The sequence below is a fragment of the Prionailurus bengalensis genome, unplaced genomic scaffold (assembly GCF_016509475.1).
Source record: "Prionailurus bengalensis isolate Pbe53 unplaced genomic scaffold, Fcat_Pben_1.1_paternal_pri Un_scaffold_51, whole genome shotgun sequence".
NCBI lineage: Eukaryota > Metazoa > Chordata > Mammalia > Carnivora > Felidae > Prionailurus > Prionailurus bengalensis.
This window is the reverse complement of record NW_025091155.1, coordinates 376370-395279: the sequence shown is the minus strand read 5'-3', so window position 1 is coordinate 395279 and position 18910 is coordinate 376370. Positions and strand designations below refer to the sequence as shown.

Genomic DNA, 18910 nt, shown 5'->3' with positions numbered 1-18910 from the left:
TAATTAATTAAAAAGTGAAAAGCCTTAGGCAAATCTTATTTCTCCATGTGGAAAGAGCTACAAATCAGTGTTTACAATTAAAATTATAGATAGGTTCTATGGCACTCTAAAAAAATTGTAATACGTATAAACATTGGCAATAGCCATAGCAGGAATACATCTAAATAATGTCTAAATCTTTAGGCCCACATATAGTCATAAAAATTGGAAAATACAAAAAGCCATCCATGAACACTACTGAAGTGTTAATGACAACTTGGTTGTTTGGGTGCTGTTCAAACCGCTGTTAGTGGAGCAGTCTGATGTATGTAAAACCCTCTAGTGCTGGTTTCCACGTACAAAATGTGCTTAAAAGTTAATGAGTTTCCAAAAAACATAGTTTAAAATATTATAAAGATTTTCATTACACACATATGATACAAAAACATTTTCCTTTAATCAAGACTTTGCCATAGTAGTGTGTTCAATTGGGAAACAATGAACATGTTTGGTAAGAATCCAGTAAATTTTTTCTATTTATTATTCAAATCATATAATTTCTGTTCAAAATCTGTACATATTCTCGTGACGCTTTCCATACTGGATCTTGATTTAGAATTGAATCATCAGTAGATACTAAAGGATTTCTACAGGATCCTCATTCAAATTTGGTAGCATCTGAAAAGGAAAAGAAAGAATTATCTTCTTTCTCCAAAATAATTTTCACTACAACTGATGAAAAAAAAAAGAAGAAGAAAAGAAAAGAAAAGAAAAAGAAAAGAAAAGAAAAAGAAAAAAACAAAGTTGTGGCCTTTATGAGGGTTAAGAAAAATGAAAAATACCTACGTACAACTGCAATATGAAACCCAAGGTTAGTATTAAATATATTTTGCTCAGGGTTGCACACTGAACTAATTGCTATTGTGGATAAATGTCAGAGTTTCTGGTTTCTTCATTACAAGGTGAAATTACAAGATGAGGACACAGTCCACCCTGAACAATCATAAACTATAAACGGAAACATCAAACAGGCATTTCCAAACAGAGCCAAGTATACAGATGTAAGTGACAGGTATAAAACACAGCACTACTGGAACATATGGAAGGGACATCCCAGTTTTGTGTCAATATTGTCTGTTCTTTGGTGAAGGTGATATGTCAGCTGATACCTGAAGGACAAGGAAAAAGTATGCTAGGTAGAGGGAAGAAGCACATACAAAGAGCTAGAAGTGAGGAAGAACACTCGTGCAATTATGGGTAGTTTAGTTTGACAAGGTGCTAGAGCAAAGCAGCAGAGTAGGGCAAAGAGTGAGAGACAAGGCTGAATGATCTGGCAAGAAGCAAACTGATTTGGGTGTTTTCATTCCATGCTAAGGAACTTGAAGTTTTACCCAAGGGCAAAAGCAATGACAAAATCAATGAGTGATGATTGAAACCCATTACCTGTCAATGACAGCTATATGACCTCTAATTACTTAACCAAGCATTACTAAGACGACTTTGGCATTTTGGGTCTTCTATCACTAGCAGAAACAACAATTTGATAAAGCACACCTTTTCTGAGACTTGTGCAGGTTGACAGTTCCATAGGGATGGCACCAGTGAAGGAAGATTGTCGCCAGAAATAATAACAGATATATAGACTTAGGGAGATTGAAAAAACTTCTTTCACGTTAATTTATTTTTGAGAGAGAGGCAAACCACAAGCGGGCAGGGGCACAGAGAGAGGGAGACACAGAATCTGAAGCAGGCTCCAGGCTCCGAGCTTTCAGCACAGAGCCCTCTGTGGGGCCTGAACCCACCTGAGCTGAAATCAGTCGCCCAACCGACTGAACCACCTGCTTGCCCCTAGACTTGTGGGAGATTTTAAAAGAGCTATGACACATGAGGACTAAATGAGGAAGAAGTGTGTTCTTCATTATGCTCATGCTTTTACATTTTTTATTAGAGATGTACAAAAAATTGTGAATGTAGTATCTATTATCCAAACAATGGAAAGGGATGCCATTTACTATTTATAGTTTGTTTCAGAAATCAATGATATCTAACTTCATACATTTTGGCAACATACCTTCTTCTAGTGCTCTGGTTATTCTTTCCTCCAACTCCTGCCGCATCTGAAATAAGCCAAATATTATTTAGAATGTGTAAGGTAAACAAAAGACATGGTAGGGATTATATATAGCTTAGGACATGTGGTCTTGAAATAATACTTGTAGAGATGAAACCAAAGTTAGGGATTGCTTAAACAGAAAAACTATCACATGAATAAAAGAAATTCCTACCTATTTTATTTTAGTTTTAGATAACGGAGAACAGATACATACATACACGCGCACACACACACACACACACATATATATGTATACATATATATACATATATACGTGTGTGTGTATACGTATATATAATATGTGTATGTTATATATATAATATATTTAGTGTATTATATTAATATATAATATGTGTACATTATATATATATATTATGCTATTTATGTGAGTCTGATAAAAAGCACAATTAATATTGATCTATTGAACATGTATAATCTCTGAAACGTGATGTTGGATCTTACTGGGACAAAAAAGTTTAAACAAGAATCATATTGTATGCTGAATTATTACCTGGAAATGATTAGAAATACTGCCATTTATGAAAGTTTAATCAGTTTTTTACCTTAATAAGTTGTTCCTTAAAGTGGGCTTTCCATTTTTTCACTTGTAGAAAAACAAAATTTGAAGGAATGCTTTTTGCTGTTAATTTTTCAGGACTGACTCTTAAATACATATAAAATGAAGAGAGTGGGACTGTCTTACTGTCATGTGGAAATTCTACTGGCAAAAATTGAGTAAAAATGTTTTGCCATCTGTATTATGACTAAAACACTTATTTCCTTTCATATCCACACAAAGATTTCAGAAAATCTCTTTGAAGAAAGGAAAAATAGGGGGTTCCAACAGTTTCCAAACTTAGCTTCTGATTTATAACTTTCTCCATTAGCGATAAGGAAAACAATATACAATTTTCAATTGTAACTTTGTTTCCTTTCTCCAAATTAGGACCAAGTTTTGAAACACTTGACTTATTAAAGTTATGGTTATCCACTTATGAAATGTGTATGAATATTTCCAACTACAGGTGACCCATGAATAACGCAGGGGTGGGGTACAGTCAAAAACCTGTATATAATTTTTCATCCCCCCAAAACTTAATTACTAATAGTCTACTCTTGACCGTAAGCCTTACCGGTAAAATAAACAGTCGATTCATACATGTTTTGTACAGTAGAATAAGCTAGGGCAAAAAATGACATTGAGAAAAACGGAAGGAAGAGGAAATACACTTAGAGTACTGTAGAGTATCCAAAAATAATCCATGTGTAAGTAAAGTAGACCCACACAGTTCAAAACCATGTTGGTCAAAGGTCAACTGTATATTACAACTGTTCCTGTCTAGAATGTACTTATTTAGATCTTTCTTAGACAAGGTAGCCTCTCCCTGAATGCCCCAAACGAGCTCCAAAGTAGTGTACAGGACATAATCAACACTGTGGTGATAAGGATTCCAATGTCTTTACAAATTTAGGTGTGAGGACAAATGTTTTGGCTGACATGCTTCCCAATATTTTCAGAGACTGTTTTCCCTAATACCTTTTTTTTAATTGAAGTATAGTTGGCATACAATGTTACACTAGTTTTTCAGTATACAAATTCAGATTGGACAATGGGATACACTATGCTATGCTTGCTACCGTACATGTAGTTACCCTCTGTCACCATACAACATTAATACAATATTATTGACGACATTCCATATGCTGTATTCTTCATTCCTGTGACTTATTTACTTTACAACTGGAATTTGTACCTCTTACTCCCCTTCATCTATTTTGCCCATACCTCTCTACCCACCGCACCTCTAGCAACCACCAATTTGTCCTCTGTAGTTATGATTCTGTTTGTTCACTTGTTTTGTTTTTTTTATATTCCACATGTAAGTGAAATCAGATGTTATTTATTTGTCTTTCTGCGATTTATTTCACCTCGCATAATACCCTCTACGTCTATCAATGTTGTCACAAATGGCAAGATCTCATTCTTTTTGATAGCTGAGCTATATTTCATTGTATACATATTACACATTGTCTTTATCCGTTCATCTCTCCATGGACACTTAGTTTGCTTCCCTATTTTGGTTATCGCAAACAATATTTCCATAAACATAGGGATGCATACAGCTTTTCAAATTAGTGTTTTCATTTTCTTTGGGTAAATACGCAGCAGTGGAATTAATGAATATCTATTTTTAAGTTTTTGAGGAACCATAACACTTTTTTGACAATAGCATTATATTCAGGCCTTATAAAATGAATGGGACAACATGACTATACCAGACTTATAAAACTAATTACTCAATACCAGATGATGGGGGAAGGCTGTATTCAAACAATTTTATATTACCATTAATAAATACGATATAAGATATAAACCACGTTTTTTATATGACGTGACTTAAGGAGCTACCAAGGTAATGTTGCATCTTTTCCCCAAAAGCTCTTTTCCTAAATATTTACCTCTGTGACCTTTATGTTTATATCTAGGTAAAAACTGTGTTTCGATAGTGAAAATAGCTTTCAAGTCCATGAATAAGAACACATGTGTACTTTTGTGTATGCCTTTCCATTGATCAGAAATATAAGAGGGTGAGAAAATTATACACAGAATAACTATATCTCAGCAAATTTTAATTCAAAGAACATTTTTAAAGGATTTTTAATTAGAAGGATTTTCCCATTAACTGTTAACATACAAATATGGCCCATAGAAATCTAAGGTTCGGTTGGGGACACTGCAGGATTGAGGGACAAGGAAGTCACAGGCGTAGTCTCCATCTCTCCTTTAGTTAGACAGCTCTACTTCTCTCTGTTTTACACAATACAGTTTAATGCAAAAAAAAAAAAACTACGTTCTATTGTTTGAAAAAAAATTATTTTGAAGATATAAATGTCACTAATTTAGTCAAAATCCCGAATTTTGCGTAATAGACAAAAAGGGCTCAGAGAGAGTGTACCTTGCCTGAGATCATGAAACCAACTAGATGCAGACCAGGAATACACTTGTGGTCTTACCAAGCCTACAGTTCTATGCCAGTTACTTCCTCATAGTCAGGAAAAATACGTGTATTTTAAGTATAATTCAGAGAAAATGAATACATAAAACTTTGCCATGTGGCTCAGTAATGCTTAGGTATGAGGCACACAATAGTAGCTCTCTAAATTACAAATTTTAAAGTCATGAATGAAAATAAAGGAACAGAAATTATGTTAACTCCTTTTAGTAGCCGTCAATTTTTAAGCACAACTTTTTTAATTTTTTTTTTAAATTTTTTTTAATGTTTATTTATTTTTGAGACAGAGAAAGAGCATGAACGGGGGAGGGTCAGAGAGAGGGAGACACAGAATCTGAAACAGGCTCCAGGCTCTGAGCTGTCAGCACCGAGCCCGATGCGGGGCTCAAACTCACGGACCGCAAGATCATGACCTGAGCCAAAGTCGGCCGTTTAACCGACTGAGGCACCCAGGCACCCCAAGCACAACTTTTTTAAGCCACAGGACAGAGAACTTGAAAGAGAAGATCTTTAGGTGAAGCAAGCAAGCTGAAACTGAGGAAATTCTTCCTGAAAGCATTATTTATTCCTTCCAAAGAAAATTTGTTTTATCAAAATCAATCAACAAATGAGTGAACCCATGGTGTGGTTATTTATAGCAAAATTTAAAACCCAACACAGATTTCTCTTTCCCTTCTAGCATGCTTCTGTCTAACCTCTCATCATTCGTTGTATGTACAAAAGACACACTTCACTTTATTTATAATTTAAATCCAGTCGGAAATTATAGGTGAACCTTCACTTCTCACATGTGGACTTATCTCTGTCTCCCTCCCGAGGGGAAGGGAGACTTACCTAACAGGTGAATTTGGGAGAAGGAGCTAAGCAATGCTTCTGTGTTTCTGGATCTCCTCTTTGAAAAGATGTGCCTGCCCACAGTAACATGAATTTGGGTCTGCTCTCAGCTCTGTGGTAAGCACCCAGCCCCCGGGGTGGGGGTCAAGCATCTGTTTCCTCAATTTACAACTGTGTGGGGAAGTGCCCAATTTGGGAGGAATCCCAAAGTGGCTAACATAACCTAAATCATATCCTCCAGTTTGTTAGTGTTTATTAGTAATAAAGCTACTAAGTTTCTCTCCAACTCCCTGTCTCCTGTGTTCTGAATTTAGAAAGAGAAGAGCAGGGTTACTTGCTGCCTACCCAGTGTCACCTGTCACAGCTCCACCGAGAAAAATGACTAGACAGCACTTACAGAAACATTCTCTTCTTCCTTGACTTCATAATTAATGTACATTGTTCAAAAGCATCGCTCGCTCGAAAGAGAGAAAAAGTTGAAAGGAACCATTTTAGGAACAAACATAGAAAGCCAGACAAACTGAGGACACAGAGGAGTACATTCCAAATGAAAGAACATGACAAAACCTAAGAAAAAAAAAAACTAAGTGAAACAGAGATAAGTAATGTACCTCATAAAGAGTTCAAGGTAACGGTCATAAAGATGCTCAGTGAACTCGGGAGAAGAAAGAATGGATCCAGTGATAACATCAGAAGGAGATAGAAAATATAAAAAAGAACCAACCAGAGCTGAAGGATACAATAACAGAAATGACAAATACACTAGAGGGAATCAACAGCAGATAAGAAGATGCAGAAGAACAGATCAACAATTTGCAAGACAGGGTAGTAGAAATCATTCAAGTGAAAAAACAAAAAGAAAAAAGAATTTTAAAAATGAGGCTAGGTTAAGGGACTTGTGCGACAACATTCAGTGTAATAATACTTGCATTCAAGGGGTTCCAGAAAAAGAAAAGACAAAGGGGCAAAGAACTCATTTGAAGAAATAAAAGCTTCATTTTAAAAATTCAAATATTTGCTTGATTTAGCTATTTGTAAAATGCTCTACAATCACTCATCAAGATATTTTATAAAAATGGAAACAAAGGTGGTATAAGTCAAAAAAAAGGAAAAAGAAAAAAGAGTGACATAAATAAGAAAGCAATTAAAGATGTATTCTCATGTAAGAAAATAGCACCACTTTTAACTTAAAAGAGAAATTAACCTTTTTAGTGTTACAAGTTGATTTAATTCATAAAAAGGACTTACCATGGATTCTTTTTTTTTCTTTTTTTTTAGAGTAGCCTCCATGCTTAGCATAGAGCCCAATGCAGGACTTGAACTCATGACCCTGAGATCAAAACCTGAGCTGAGATCAAGAGTTAGACGCTGAACTGACTGAGCCACCCAGGCACCCTCATGGATTCTTTTAAATAGTAAACATTCATATGTCGTTAAGGGTTTGGAGGATGATCATTCACTGACATACAGGGGCGGACAGACTGGATTATAGCAAAACTTTCAAATGTTAATGAACCACTGCCAACTGAAAATAAGTCTAAGCATCTAAGTGTACCCGTGGTTACCAGGCAATAACATTTACTTTCTAAAATCAAATTTAAATGAAAGCTTTTCAAGAAATTTAAAATGGGTAAGTTTAGTTATATTTACTGAATACAGTTAATGCTAGGTGTCTCTTGTGGCACACCTGGGTGGCTCAGTTGTTTTTAGTGTCCAAATCTTGATTTTGACTCAGGTCATGATCTCATGGTTTTGAGACTGAGCCCCACATTCGGCTCTGTGCTGAGCATGAAACCTGCTTGGGATTCTCTTTCTCCCTCTCCTTTTGCCCCTCCCCGGCATGCACTCACTCATTCTCTCACTGAAACAAAATAAAAATAAGTATCTCTTAGAAATGAGAGATCAAGGGACTAATATATATATATATATATATATATATATATATATAATATATTAATATATTAATATTATATAATTAACATTATATATTAATGTTAATATTATATTAAATATTATATATTATATATTATAATATATTATATTTTATTATATTAAAATTATATTAATATTATATGAATATATTATATATATTATATATATATATATATAAAATTTACCTCAGTTCTTTCTTAGCACATATAATGCTGACTTTTATCTCGTATGTGCTAGTTACTTAAACAACTCAGAATTTTGCCAAATTAAAAGAACAACATCAGATATCTGAAACCCAAACTAAACAGATAATATAACTAACCTTCCACAAGGAAGCCTCCCTGTCGTCATATGACGGCCGTGGGTTTAAGGTAGGAATCACTAAGTTTCCTCTTGGAGTAAGGTTTCCATTGAGCACTAAATTATTTTCAAAATGTCCACAATAAGGTGGTTCCAGGCCTGGGCTCATAGTAAGGGTCCTGAGTAAAGTTTGGTGCTGCTGTCTCTCCACAAGAAAATTTGTATTGCTCTCTGACAGTCTCTCCTTAGCCCTGTGAAGATTAAAAAACACAAATACATTTTCTTTTTCCCTAAATCATTCCTAAATGACATACATTTTTTTTTTAGGTTTCCATAATAGTAAATAGCATTTGCCATTGAACAGTGTTTTAACACTGAACATGTGACGGAGCACACCTAGTATCTAAAATTATACTTTTAAAATTGTTCTAAAGAAATACTTGTGTTTCCAGGGGCATTCCTAACTAACAATTCAAGTTAGGGAAGGGAGAGAAGTGGCTATCAGTGATGTACATGGGTTAACAAATAATACTTGCTGTCTTCTGGAATGGCTGTACTGACAGGATCCTTTAGGATGCCATTATATATACATACTTATATTTAGTAAACCTGTTTACAGATGTAAAACTAAACCATCCCTCAAAGACATTTTCAAGCGTTTGCTTTCACCACTCTTGTACATTTCACTCATTATCTCAAAGAAACTGAGCATTTGACACTGAGGAATCATTGAGACCAACAATCTCTAGGGGAGATAGTAGATGACAGACGTGTGATCAGAAAGAACTAAAACAGCTACCGAGGCAATTAGCTCATAACAGTTACCAAGGCACTGGAGGCAGAATCTGCCCTTTCTGTCTTCAGTCTTCCACATGCCTCCCTCCCACCATGGTGCTCTTTTAGCCACTTTGGGAATTATACTACCCTTCAGCCCTGTGTGAGTCTTTCTGTATTTCACCTGGATGCCTTTATGTAAAGTAGAAAAAAGCATAAAGGATAGTTTTTCTCAAGGCCCACTCTAGTAATCATACCAAAGGTCACAATCAAGAGAATAAATGTACCAAGCTGCCAGGATGAGTAGTAGTAGTACTTGGCCTTTTAGGTTAAAGATGTAATCTTCCAAAAAGAAACTCACCGACATTTCTATTTAGGGTAATTCTGACAAGCAATTTTATAATAATACGCTTCTAAATGAGAAAGCTTCGAACAATGCACTTAAAGACTAGCAGATCTGATCAATGGAAAATATACGGGGGGGGGGGTGCGGGGGTGGGGGGGGGGAAGAGGTCCTGTAAAACTGAAAAAAAAGAAGAGGGATGCAAACTGTCCTGGACTAACATTTCAAAGGTAAGTTCACTTAGAAACCTCATTTTCCAAAATAACACGATCTAGTTGGCTTTCACTTCCTACTCATCTCATGATCTTGGCTCCACAGAAATTATGCTTTAGAGGCAAATTAATGAGCTAAATTTCTTGTCTATGATTCTGTTTTGACTTACCTGTTCAGCTTGTTTCTCAAGGACGTTGTAAGTTTTAATTCTTCTAGGTAGAGTTGCCTGTAGGTTTCCAACTCTGTTTTAGTAGAATCTGGAGAAGTCTTCATTGTAGAGACCTGAGATTCCAGATCTTTAATTCTAAGTTCCATTTGATTTCTCATTGAAGCATGGTTATTTTCTCTTAACTGGTCCAAGTTTTGTCGAGCTGCTGCTTGTGCCTAATGAAAAAAAAATTAACACGATAGTTTCAAAATAGGTATAATCTGAATAATTAATTATACCTGTTTCCTTTAGTTCTGAGTCAATGTTTCAGAGAGAAATTTTAAATGAAAAAAAGCTCAAGTGTACAATATCTATCATCAATGTCAACTGAATTAAACATGATTTATAAAATTAAAGTTCAAACATTCCTGTATTAGTATTCACGCAATCTGATAATTCAAATAATAGAATCAATGAGAAAATTTTAAAGGTCAACAATAAACTTAAGAATAATCCAAGTACAGTGCAATTTTGAAATCATAATTTTTCTTTTCCTCTTCATAGTGAGACTAGTTGTTTAAATCATCATTTTTTCTTATCCTCTCGATTTAGTAGGAATAATGATGAAAACTGAAATCTTTAAAGGGTGGAACAAATGCCTCCAGAAATCTACAAACTACCATAAAGCAAGTAGAGGAAACCCCTACAATACATCTATCCAAAATGTAATTTCCAGTAAAATGAGTTAAAGCACATTACAGATCAATCAATTAACCTGTAAAAACAGGTTGACTTCGTGTAATTTTTCTACTATGTCCAGTCGTGCTCTTTCTTCAATCTCCTGTTTATACTGCTCCACTTGACTGCGTTGTACCATATTCATTTCCATAAATTGTTTCAATTTTACTACTTCTTGCTGTAACTTCTTGTTGTTGCTCTCTAGTTTTTCACATTCTTCTTTGAAAGCTTTCATTGATAATGACTCTTGAAGAACTTGATTTTTTGCATCCAGGTGTAGATATTTTGAAGATGTAGTTTCCAGTTCTGTTGTAAGGACATCAGCCTGCATGAATAAAGCACTATAGTTTGGAAGGGAATGAAAAGAGTCTAACTCAAAACTACTATGAACATTTTTTTTTCAGATTTTAAGTAATCTCTACACCCAGTGTGAGGCTCACAATCTCAAGATCAAGAGTAACTGAGCCAGCCAGGCACTCAAATTTTTAAATAAACTCATTTGCAATAAAATGTTACCTGTCTTAGAATGTGGAACCTTAAACAAGTCAGAAAATCAAGAGACACGTTAAAGACATCAGGTGTTACTGAAATAGATCTTTGCTATCATTCTCTTTAGTACACAACATTTGCACTTGATTCTATACTTTTATTTTTTCTATGATTTTTTCATATCTTTCTTTCATAAAATAAGTCCCCTCTTAGGAGAAAGTCTCTTAGCCCTTCCCCCATCTTAACACTCCATAACTTTTAAAGAAGTTTTAGCAATATCGTATTGACTTATGTATGCCCAAGTCAAAAAATACGTCCCAAGATAAGACTCTGGAAATAAGACTCTAATTCATGAATCTATAAGTAAGGCTTCTAATGCCACGGCCTGTTTCTGAACTGCAAATGTTTTATGCTAATTTGAACTGCATTCCCAGGAGAAATGGTTCTCTGGGATGTGTTAAGAAATCACATCTCCCAGTATAAAACTTTAATTGGATGATCCACATACTTTTTTGAGGCTAAAAAAAAATTTAATTCAATACTGTTATCTTGTAATCCTTTGTTACTTTCTAGAAAATAAGAGATCATACTAAACAAAAACAACCACAACAACAAAACTGGCTGGAGTTTCAGTGATGCTGAGTTGGGAACGACTTCCATCCATTCTATATGATTGGTAAGACAAGGTGAGTGGATGTGGTGGTTTTATAAATTCGTTGATACTTCTGTGAAAATCCCTGCCCTTAAATATATGCTGGCTTCAGTAACTGGTTTCTAGTGAACAGAATATGCAGAACTGCTGTGATTTTTAAGGCCAGCTTAGAAAATGTGATACAGCTCCCATCTGACTTTCTTTCTCTAGGGAAGCTCACCCTTAGAACGCAGCCACCACGTGGCGAGGAATCCCAGGCTACCTAGTGAGTCTTCATGTAGATACTCCAGCTGAGACTAGCCAACGTCCTAGCCAAAGGCCAGCCTCAACAGCCAAACACGTGCATGAACAAGCCTTTAGATGATTCTAGTCTCCAGCTTCCAGTTATGCCAGCTGATGCCAAAAGAAGAAGAAATGAGTTGCCCTACTCTGCTGTGCCTAAAGATTGGTGAACAAGATAAATGCTGTTTTGAACTTCCAGGTGTTGAGGTAGCCTATAATGCAGCAGTAAATTGCTACCACAGATACTGATACTAAAAATGGTGTGCTGCTATTCAAAAAAACCTAAAACTAAACTTCCTTTGAACCAGGAGGTAGGTGGAACCTGGAAAGATGTAGAAAAGCGTAAGAATGAGACCCAAAAAGGGCCTCCACAAGACTCTTAGTGGAAACCTGATGGCCTGTGAAGAGGCTGACAGCAAGGGTTTCTAAGCAAGTGAAGAAAATGACACTGGAGGAAAGGGAAGTCATGCTACAAAATACCTGAAAGTAAAACGGATAGGAAAGAGAAACTAAAGAAAGACTATGCAACTGAAAGGAACCAGGACTTACTGGGTTCAAGTATCTGTTTCTCATTTACAGCCTCTCTACATGTTGAACTGTCAAATAATGCTAAAATAAAGAAATGGCTTTTTGGGTTAAGAGAAACTCCAGGGTGCTACCAGGAAAACAGAAAGATTTAAGGTATGCCTCCAATTTCTTTAAGGATCTTAAGAGTATAAGATTTTTTTTTAAGTGGGTTCCATACCCGACATGGGGCTTAAACTCAGCACCCAGAGATCAAGTGTCACATGCTCTACCAACTGAGCCAGACAGGAGCCCCAAGAGTAGACGAATTTTAAAGGCATTGTCCTATAAGAGCTTCACAGGAAACCTGAAGCGAAAAGCTTATCTCAAAAGGACTTGGGAGGGTCGCTTTGCTAAAACACGGCATGAAATCCAGTAATATTTACAGAAAACTAAAAAAGGTAAGAGATTTATAGTAGCAAACATACTATTTGCTACCTTGGACTAAAAGAGACCAAATAGTGCAAAATGAAAAGAGGCCTTTGGGTCTTACAAGTCCCACAGGGAGGAAGCAGGATGAAAAAACAGCTGCAAATACAGGTCATTCCTTATGAAAAGGAAGGAACCAAGAGCTCAAAGAGTAAAGAAAGGGAAGAGACATGGAGAAAGTATTCCCGTGGTTAGGACTAAGTCCTATCTTAAGAACTGACAACATGCATCAGGCTATATTTCAAAACTCTTGTGGACTAGGGTGCTTCCCATCTTCTTTTTCTGAATGGGTGAGTCCTCAGCAGTTGACTAGAATGTTGCATTTGTGAGTGGTAAATCACTGTCTCTTTCATTCTCAAGTCCTCACATTGAGAACCCTTGCACTGAAGAGGCTATATTTGAGATACCATAACCCAGGCAGCTTATCCCCACTGCACCCGATTAAGATGGTCAGATCTTGGACTCAAGCCCTGAACCTGATGCCATGATAACTGAGACTTGCAGGAGGTATTGGAGGGGGAGGGGAGTGAATGTATTTTTCAGGTGGGAGGAATACAAACATTTGTGGCCAGTGGGTAAAGTATACTGCTTTTTAAAGGTGTCCATAGGTTTTAAATATTAATTCCACTAAAAAAAAAGACCATGGAACAACCTTAGTGACTTGCTCCTAATGAACAGAATATGTGACTATGATCCTGTGTGTATTCCAAGTCTAGGTGACAAAACGCGATTCTGCCTTGCTCTGTATCTCAGGCTGCTAACTTGGAATCTAGCTCCCCGTCTAGTGAGGAAGCCTAGGCCACAAAGAGAGTCTAGGTGTGTCAGTTTAAGTGTTTCTGCTGCCTCCTGAACTGAAGTCCCAGACAACAGCCAGCACCAACCACCAGACGTTAGTGAACAAATCTTCAAATGGATCCAACCCCAAACCTTTCAGTTGCCCCACCTGAAGCTGAGCGGGGCAGAGACTAGCTGTCCTGGCCACACTTTTCCTAACAGATTTGTGAACAAAAGAAATCTAACCTTTGGGGAGTGTGTTAAGAAAAAAACAAAAACGATAAATTGAAATGTGGATTAAAAAAAAGAGATAAGATACATAAACTTGTATAGGAGAAATTGGTCTCCATTAAAGTAGGATGTAATAAATGTTAAGATTAATTTATTAACAACCAATGGTGCTAATGAGAAGAAGCAGATAACTAGAAGCAAGATCTAAGAAGTTTTTCTCTCAGTTTTTCCCCAGCTAGGATCATATTAACTGCTCATTTTCCATATATGGCCTTTATTATGTTGAGGTATGGTTCCTCTAAGCCTACTTTGTTGAAGTTTATATCATGAATGGATGTTATAGTTTGTCAAATTCTTTTTCTGCATCTATTGCAATGATATGACTTTATGCTTTTTTGAAAATTAATAGGAGGTATCACATTCATTGATTTGCAAATATTGAACCACCCCTGCAAACCAGGGATAAATCCCATTTGGTTACAGTGAATGATAGAATGATTTTTTTAATGTTTATTTATTTTGGAGAAGGAGCACAAGCAGGGGAGGGACAGAGAGAGAGGGAAATACAGAATCTGAAATAGGCTCCAGGGTCCAAGCTGTCAACAGAGCCTGACACTGGGCTCAAACCGACGGACCATGAGATCATAACCTGAGCTGAAATTGGATGCTTACCTCACTAAGCCACCCAGCTGCCTCTGCCCCTGGTGAATGATTTTTTAATGTATTGTTGGAATCAGTTTGCTTATTTTGTTGAAGATTTTTGCATGTTCATCAGAGATGCTGGCCTGTAATTCTCTCTGTGGTGTCTTTATCTGGTTTTGGTATCACGGTAAAGCTGGCATAGAATAAATTTGGAAGTTTCCCTTCCTTTTATGTTTTTCTGGAACAATTTGAAAAGGACAGGTTAAATTTTTTTTTTTTTTTTGTATTAGCTCTTCTTTACATGTTAAAATTTACGTCTGAATTCATCTGGTCCTAGACTTGTGTTTGTTGAGAGTTTTTTGATTCCTGATTCAGTTTCCTTGCTGGTTATTGATTTTTTTTCAAAGTTTCTATTTCTTCTTGTTTTACTTTGGTAAGTTATATATTTCCAGGAATTTATTCAATTCTTCTAAGTTGTCCAACTTGTTGGCATACATTTTTCCACAATATTCTCTCATAAATGTTTGTATTTCTGTGGTGTTGGTTCTTATTTCTAGTCTCATATTTGTGGTTTCATTTATTTTGTTTTTTTCTATTTTCTTGTTGATTACTCTGGCTAACAACTTATCAGTTTTATTAATTTTTACAAAGAACCAGCTCTAGGTTTCATTGATTTGTTCTAGTATTATCTGTTTTTTGTTTGTCTATCATTCATTTCTGCTTTAATTTCTTTTTTTAATTTTATTTTGAGAAAGACCACACATGAGTGGGGGATGGGCAGAGAGAGAGAGTGAGAGAGAGAAGGAAAGAGAGAATCCCAGACAGGTTCCATGCTGCCAGCAGAGAGCCTAACATGGGGCTCGATCTCGCAACTGTGAGATCATGACCTGAGCCAAAATCGAGAGTCAGACACTTAACCAGTTAAGCCACCCAAGGGCCCCCTGCTCTCATCATTATTACTTGCTTTCTTCTGTTGGCTTCAGGCTTCATTTGTTGTTCTTTTTCTAGCTCCTTTAGGTGTAAGGTTAGGTTGTTTGAAATTTTTCTTGCCCCTTGAAGTAGGCTTATATTGCTATGTACTTCCCTCTTAGGACCACTTTTGCAGGATCTCAAAGGTTTCAGACCATTGTTTTTTTTTGTTTTTTTTTTCATTTCCATTTGTATACACGTATTTTTTTTAAGTTTCTTCTTGTATCTCTTGCTTAACCCATTGCAGTGTAGTACCACGTTATTTAACCTGCATGTATTGTTTTTAATAATTAAGGCCTTTTTTTTTTATCCATTCTTGAGAATAGTCCATGTATAGTTGAAAACAACGTGTATTCTGTTTTAAGATGGAACGTTCTGAAAAAAATCTCTTAAATCCAATCTGGTCCACTCTGTCATTCAAAGCCATTGTTTCTTTTTTTTTTTTTTATTAAATATATGAAATTTATTGTCAAATTGGTTTCCATACAACACTCAGTGCTCATCTCAACAGGTGCCCTCCTCAATACCCATCACCCACCCTCCACTCCCTCCCACCCCCATCAGCCCTCAGTTTGTTCTCAGTTTTTAAGAGTGTCTTATGCTTTGGCTCTCTTCCACACTAACATCTTTTTTTTTCCTTCCCCTCCCCCATGGATTCCTGTTAAGTTTCTCAGGATCCACATAAGAGTGAACACATATGATATCTGTCTTTCTCGTATGGCTCAAAGCCATTGTTTCTTTGGTGATTTTCTGTTAAGATGTATTTTTTGGTGATTTTTTTGTTAAGATATGTTGATGTAAATGGGGTGTTAAAGTACCCTATTACTGTCTTATTATCAATTAGTTCCTTTATGTTGGTTATTGTTTTATGTACTTGAGTGCTCTCATGGTGGGTGCATAAATATTTACAATTGTTAGATCTTCCTATTGGATTGTACCCTTTATTATGGTACAGTAGCATTCTTTGGCTCTTGCTACAGTCTTTGTTTTTGGTTTATTTATTTCGAGGGAGACAGAGTTGGGGAGGGACATAGAAAGGGGGAGAGAAAATTTCAAGCAGCCTCCATGCTGTCAGCCTGGAACCCAACATGGGGCTCAAAGCCACCAGCATAAGATCATGACCTGAGCCAAGACCTAGTCAGTCGCTCAAATGACTGAGGCACCCAGGTGCCCCACAGTCTTTGTTTTAAGGACTCTTTTGTCTAACAAAAGTATCACTATTTTTTCTTTTAACGTGATAAATTTTTCTCCATCCCCTCGCTTTCATTTTTTTTAATAGAATTTATTGTCAACTTGGCTAATATACAGTGTGTATAGTGTGCTCTTGGTTTTGGGAGTAGATTCCCGTGGTTCATCACTTATAGACAACACCCAGGGCTCATCCCAAAAAGTGCCCTCCTCAATGCCCACCACCCACTTTCCCTTCTTACCCACCGCCCCCCATCAACCCTCTATTTGTTCTCTACATTCGAGAGTCTCCTAAGGTTTGCCCCTCTCCTTCTCTGTTTGTAACTATTTTTCCCCTTCCCTTCCCCCACCGTCTTCTGTTACATTTCTCAAGTTCCACATAGGAGCAAAAACATATGATATCTGTCTTTCGGTGACTTATTTCATGTAGCATAATACCTTCTAGTTCCATCCATATTGCAAGAGATAGCACGATTTCACTCTTTCTCCTTGCCAGGTAGTATTTCAGTGTATATATAAACCACATCTCTTTATCCATTTATCAGTTGATGGGCATTTAGGCTTTTTCCAGAATTTGGCTATTGTTGAAAGCACTGCTATAGACACTGGAGTACATGTGCCCCTATGAATCAGCACTCCTGTATCCTTTGCATAAATTCCCAGTAGTGCTATTGAGGGGTCGTAGGGTAGTTTGATTTTCAATTGTTTTGAGGAACGTACGCACTGTTTTCCAGAGGGGCTGCACCAGTTTGCATTACCACCAACAGTGCAAGCATCCCCTCACTTTCAATCTGCAGGTGTCTTTATGTCTAAAATGAGGCTTTTACAGGCAGCATACAGATGGGTCTTGTTTTTTAATCCATCCTGTCACCCTAGGTCTTTTGGTTGGAGTGTTTATTCCATTTATATCCAAAGTAATTATTGACAGGTATGTATTTATTGTCATTTTACTACTTGTTTTGTGGTTGTTTCTGGAGATTTTCTCAAATCCTTTATTCTTTTTCTCCCTTTGATGTCTTTCTAATTTGCTTTCATGATATATTTGGATTTCTTTCTCTTTATTCTTTGCATGGTTATTAGTGGGTTTTGGTATATGATAAGCATTAATTTGTATATCACCTCTTCTGCGTGTAGCAGTCTATATTAAGTTGATGGTCACTTAAGTTAGAGCTCATTTTTTTTCTCCTCCCCATGTTTTGATAAGCTATTATATTGTACATCCTTTTTTGGGGCATTCCTTGAAGATTTTTTTTTTTTACAGAAACATACATTTTTTTACTGCTTTTACATTTCCTGCCTTTATACTGTCACTTTTGATCTCTCCTTTCCACTCAGAGTCCCCGATAATATTTCTTACAGGCTGATTTAGTGGTCACAAACTCCTTCCATTTTTGTTTGAGAAATTCTTTATCTCTCCTTCTATTATGAATGATAGCCTTACTGGATAGAGTATATTTGGCTGCAGATTCTTCTCATTCAGCACTTTGAATATATCATGCCATTTCCTTCTGCCTTGCAAAGTTTCTGTTGAAAAATCTCCTGCTAGCCTTGTGGGTTTTCCCTTGGAAGTGAATGTCTTATTTTGCTGCTTTTAAGATTTGTAGCAGTGGGGCGCCTTCGTGGCTCAGTCTGTGAAGCATGACTTGATCTTAGCTCAAGTGGTGACCTTGCAGTTCGTGCGTTTAAGCCCTCCAGTGGGCTCTGCGCTGACAGCACAGAGAGTGCCTGGGATTCTCTCTCTCTCTCTCTCTCTCTCTCTCTCTCACTCTGTCTCTCTCTCTGCCACTCCCCTGCTTGTGTCTGCGTTTTGTCACGGAAATAAAAAAAAAAAAACAAAAGCAAAAACAAAACACTAAAAAAAAAGATGTTAGCAGTATATTTTGCAAATTTAATTACAATATGTCTTGGGTGTTGATTTTGATGGAAGTTCTCTGTGCCTCCTGGATCTGGATGTCTGTTTTCTTCTCCACATTACGGAATTTTTCAGTTATTGTGTCTTCAAATCAGTTATCTGTCCCCTTCTCTCTGTCTTCTTCTTCTGGGACTCCTATCATATGAATGTTCTTACATTTGACGGAGTCACCGAGTGCCTTAAGTCTATTCTTGCATTGGATAATTCTTCTTTGTCTTCTTCAGCTTCACTGCTTTCCATTACTCTGTCTTCTAGGTCATTAATTTGTTCCTCTGCTTCTTCCAGCTTGCTGTTAATTTTTACTGCACTCTTCATCTCTGATTCTTCAACTCTTTTATGTCTGTGGTAAGGGTCTCTCGGATGTCTTCCATTCTTTTCTCAAGTCCAGTG

The 18910-nt window shown here is 36.5% G+C and overlaps 1 protein-coding gene and 1 long non-coding RNA gene across 9 annotated transcripts in view; one reads left to right on the top strand and one right to left on the bottom strand.

The window, feature by feature from the left end:
- Positions 1-414: 414 nt before the first annotated feature.
- LOC122478343 (ankyrin repeat domain-containing protein 26-like) overlaps positions 415-18910 on the bottom strand; it is a 242014-nt gene continuing 223518 nt past the window's right edge. For all 8 annotated transcript variants that reach the window (XM_043571969.1, XM_043571965.1, XM_043571967.1 and 5 more), the window contains 5 exons: positions 10426-10713; positions 9672-9886; positions 8195-8423; positions 2051-2096; positions 415-657 (listed from right to left, as the gene is read on the bottom strand). In XM_043571969.1, coding sequence (XP_043427904.1) covers positions 638-657; positions 2051-2096; positions 8195-8423; positions 9672-9886; positions 10426-10713 — 798 coding nt within the window. In that variant the 3' untranslated portion in view covers positions 415-637. The remainder of the gene's footprint in view (positions 658-2050; positions 2097-8194; positions 8424-9671; positions 9887-10425; positions 10714-18910) is intronic.
- On the top strand, positions 10873-13431 carry LOC122478346. The gene is made up of 2 exons (XR_006295958.1): positions 10873-11563; positions 11740-13431. It is a non-coding gene; the product is annotated as an uncharacterized LOC122478346 (long non-coding RNA).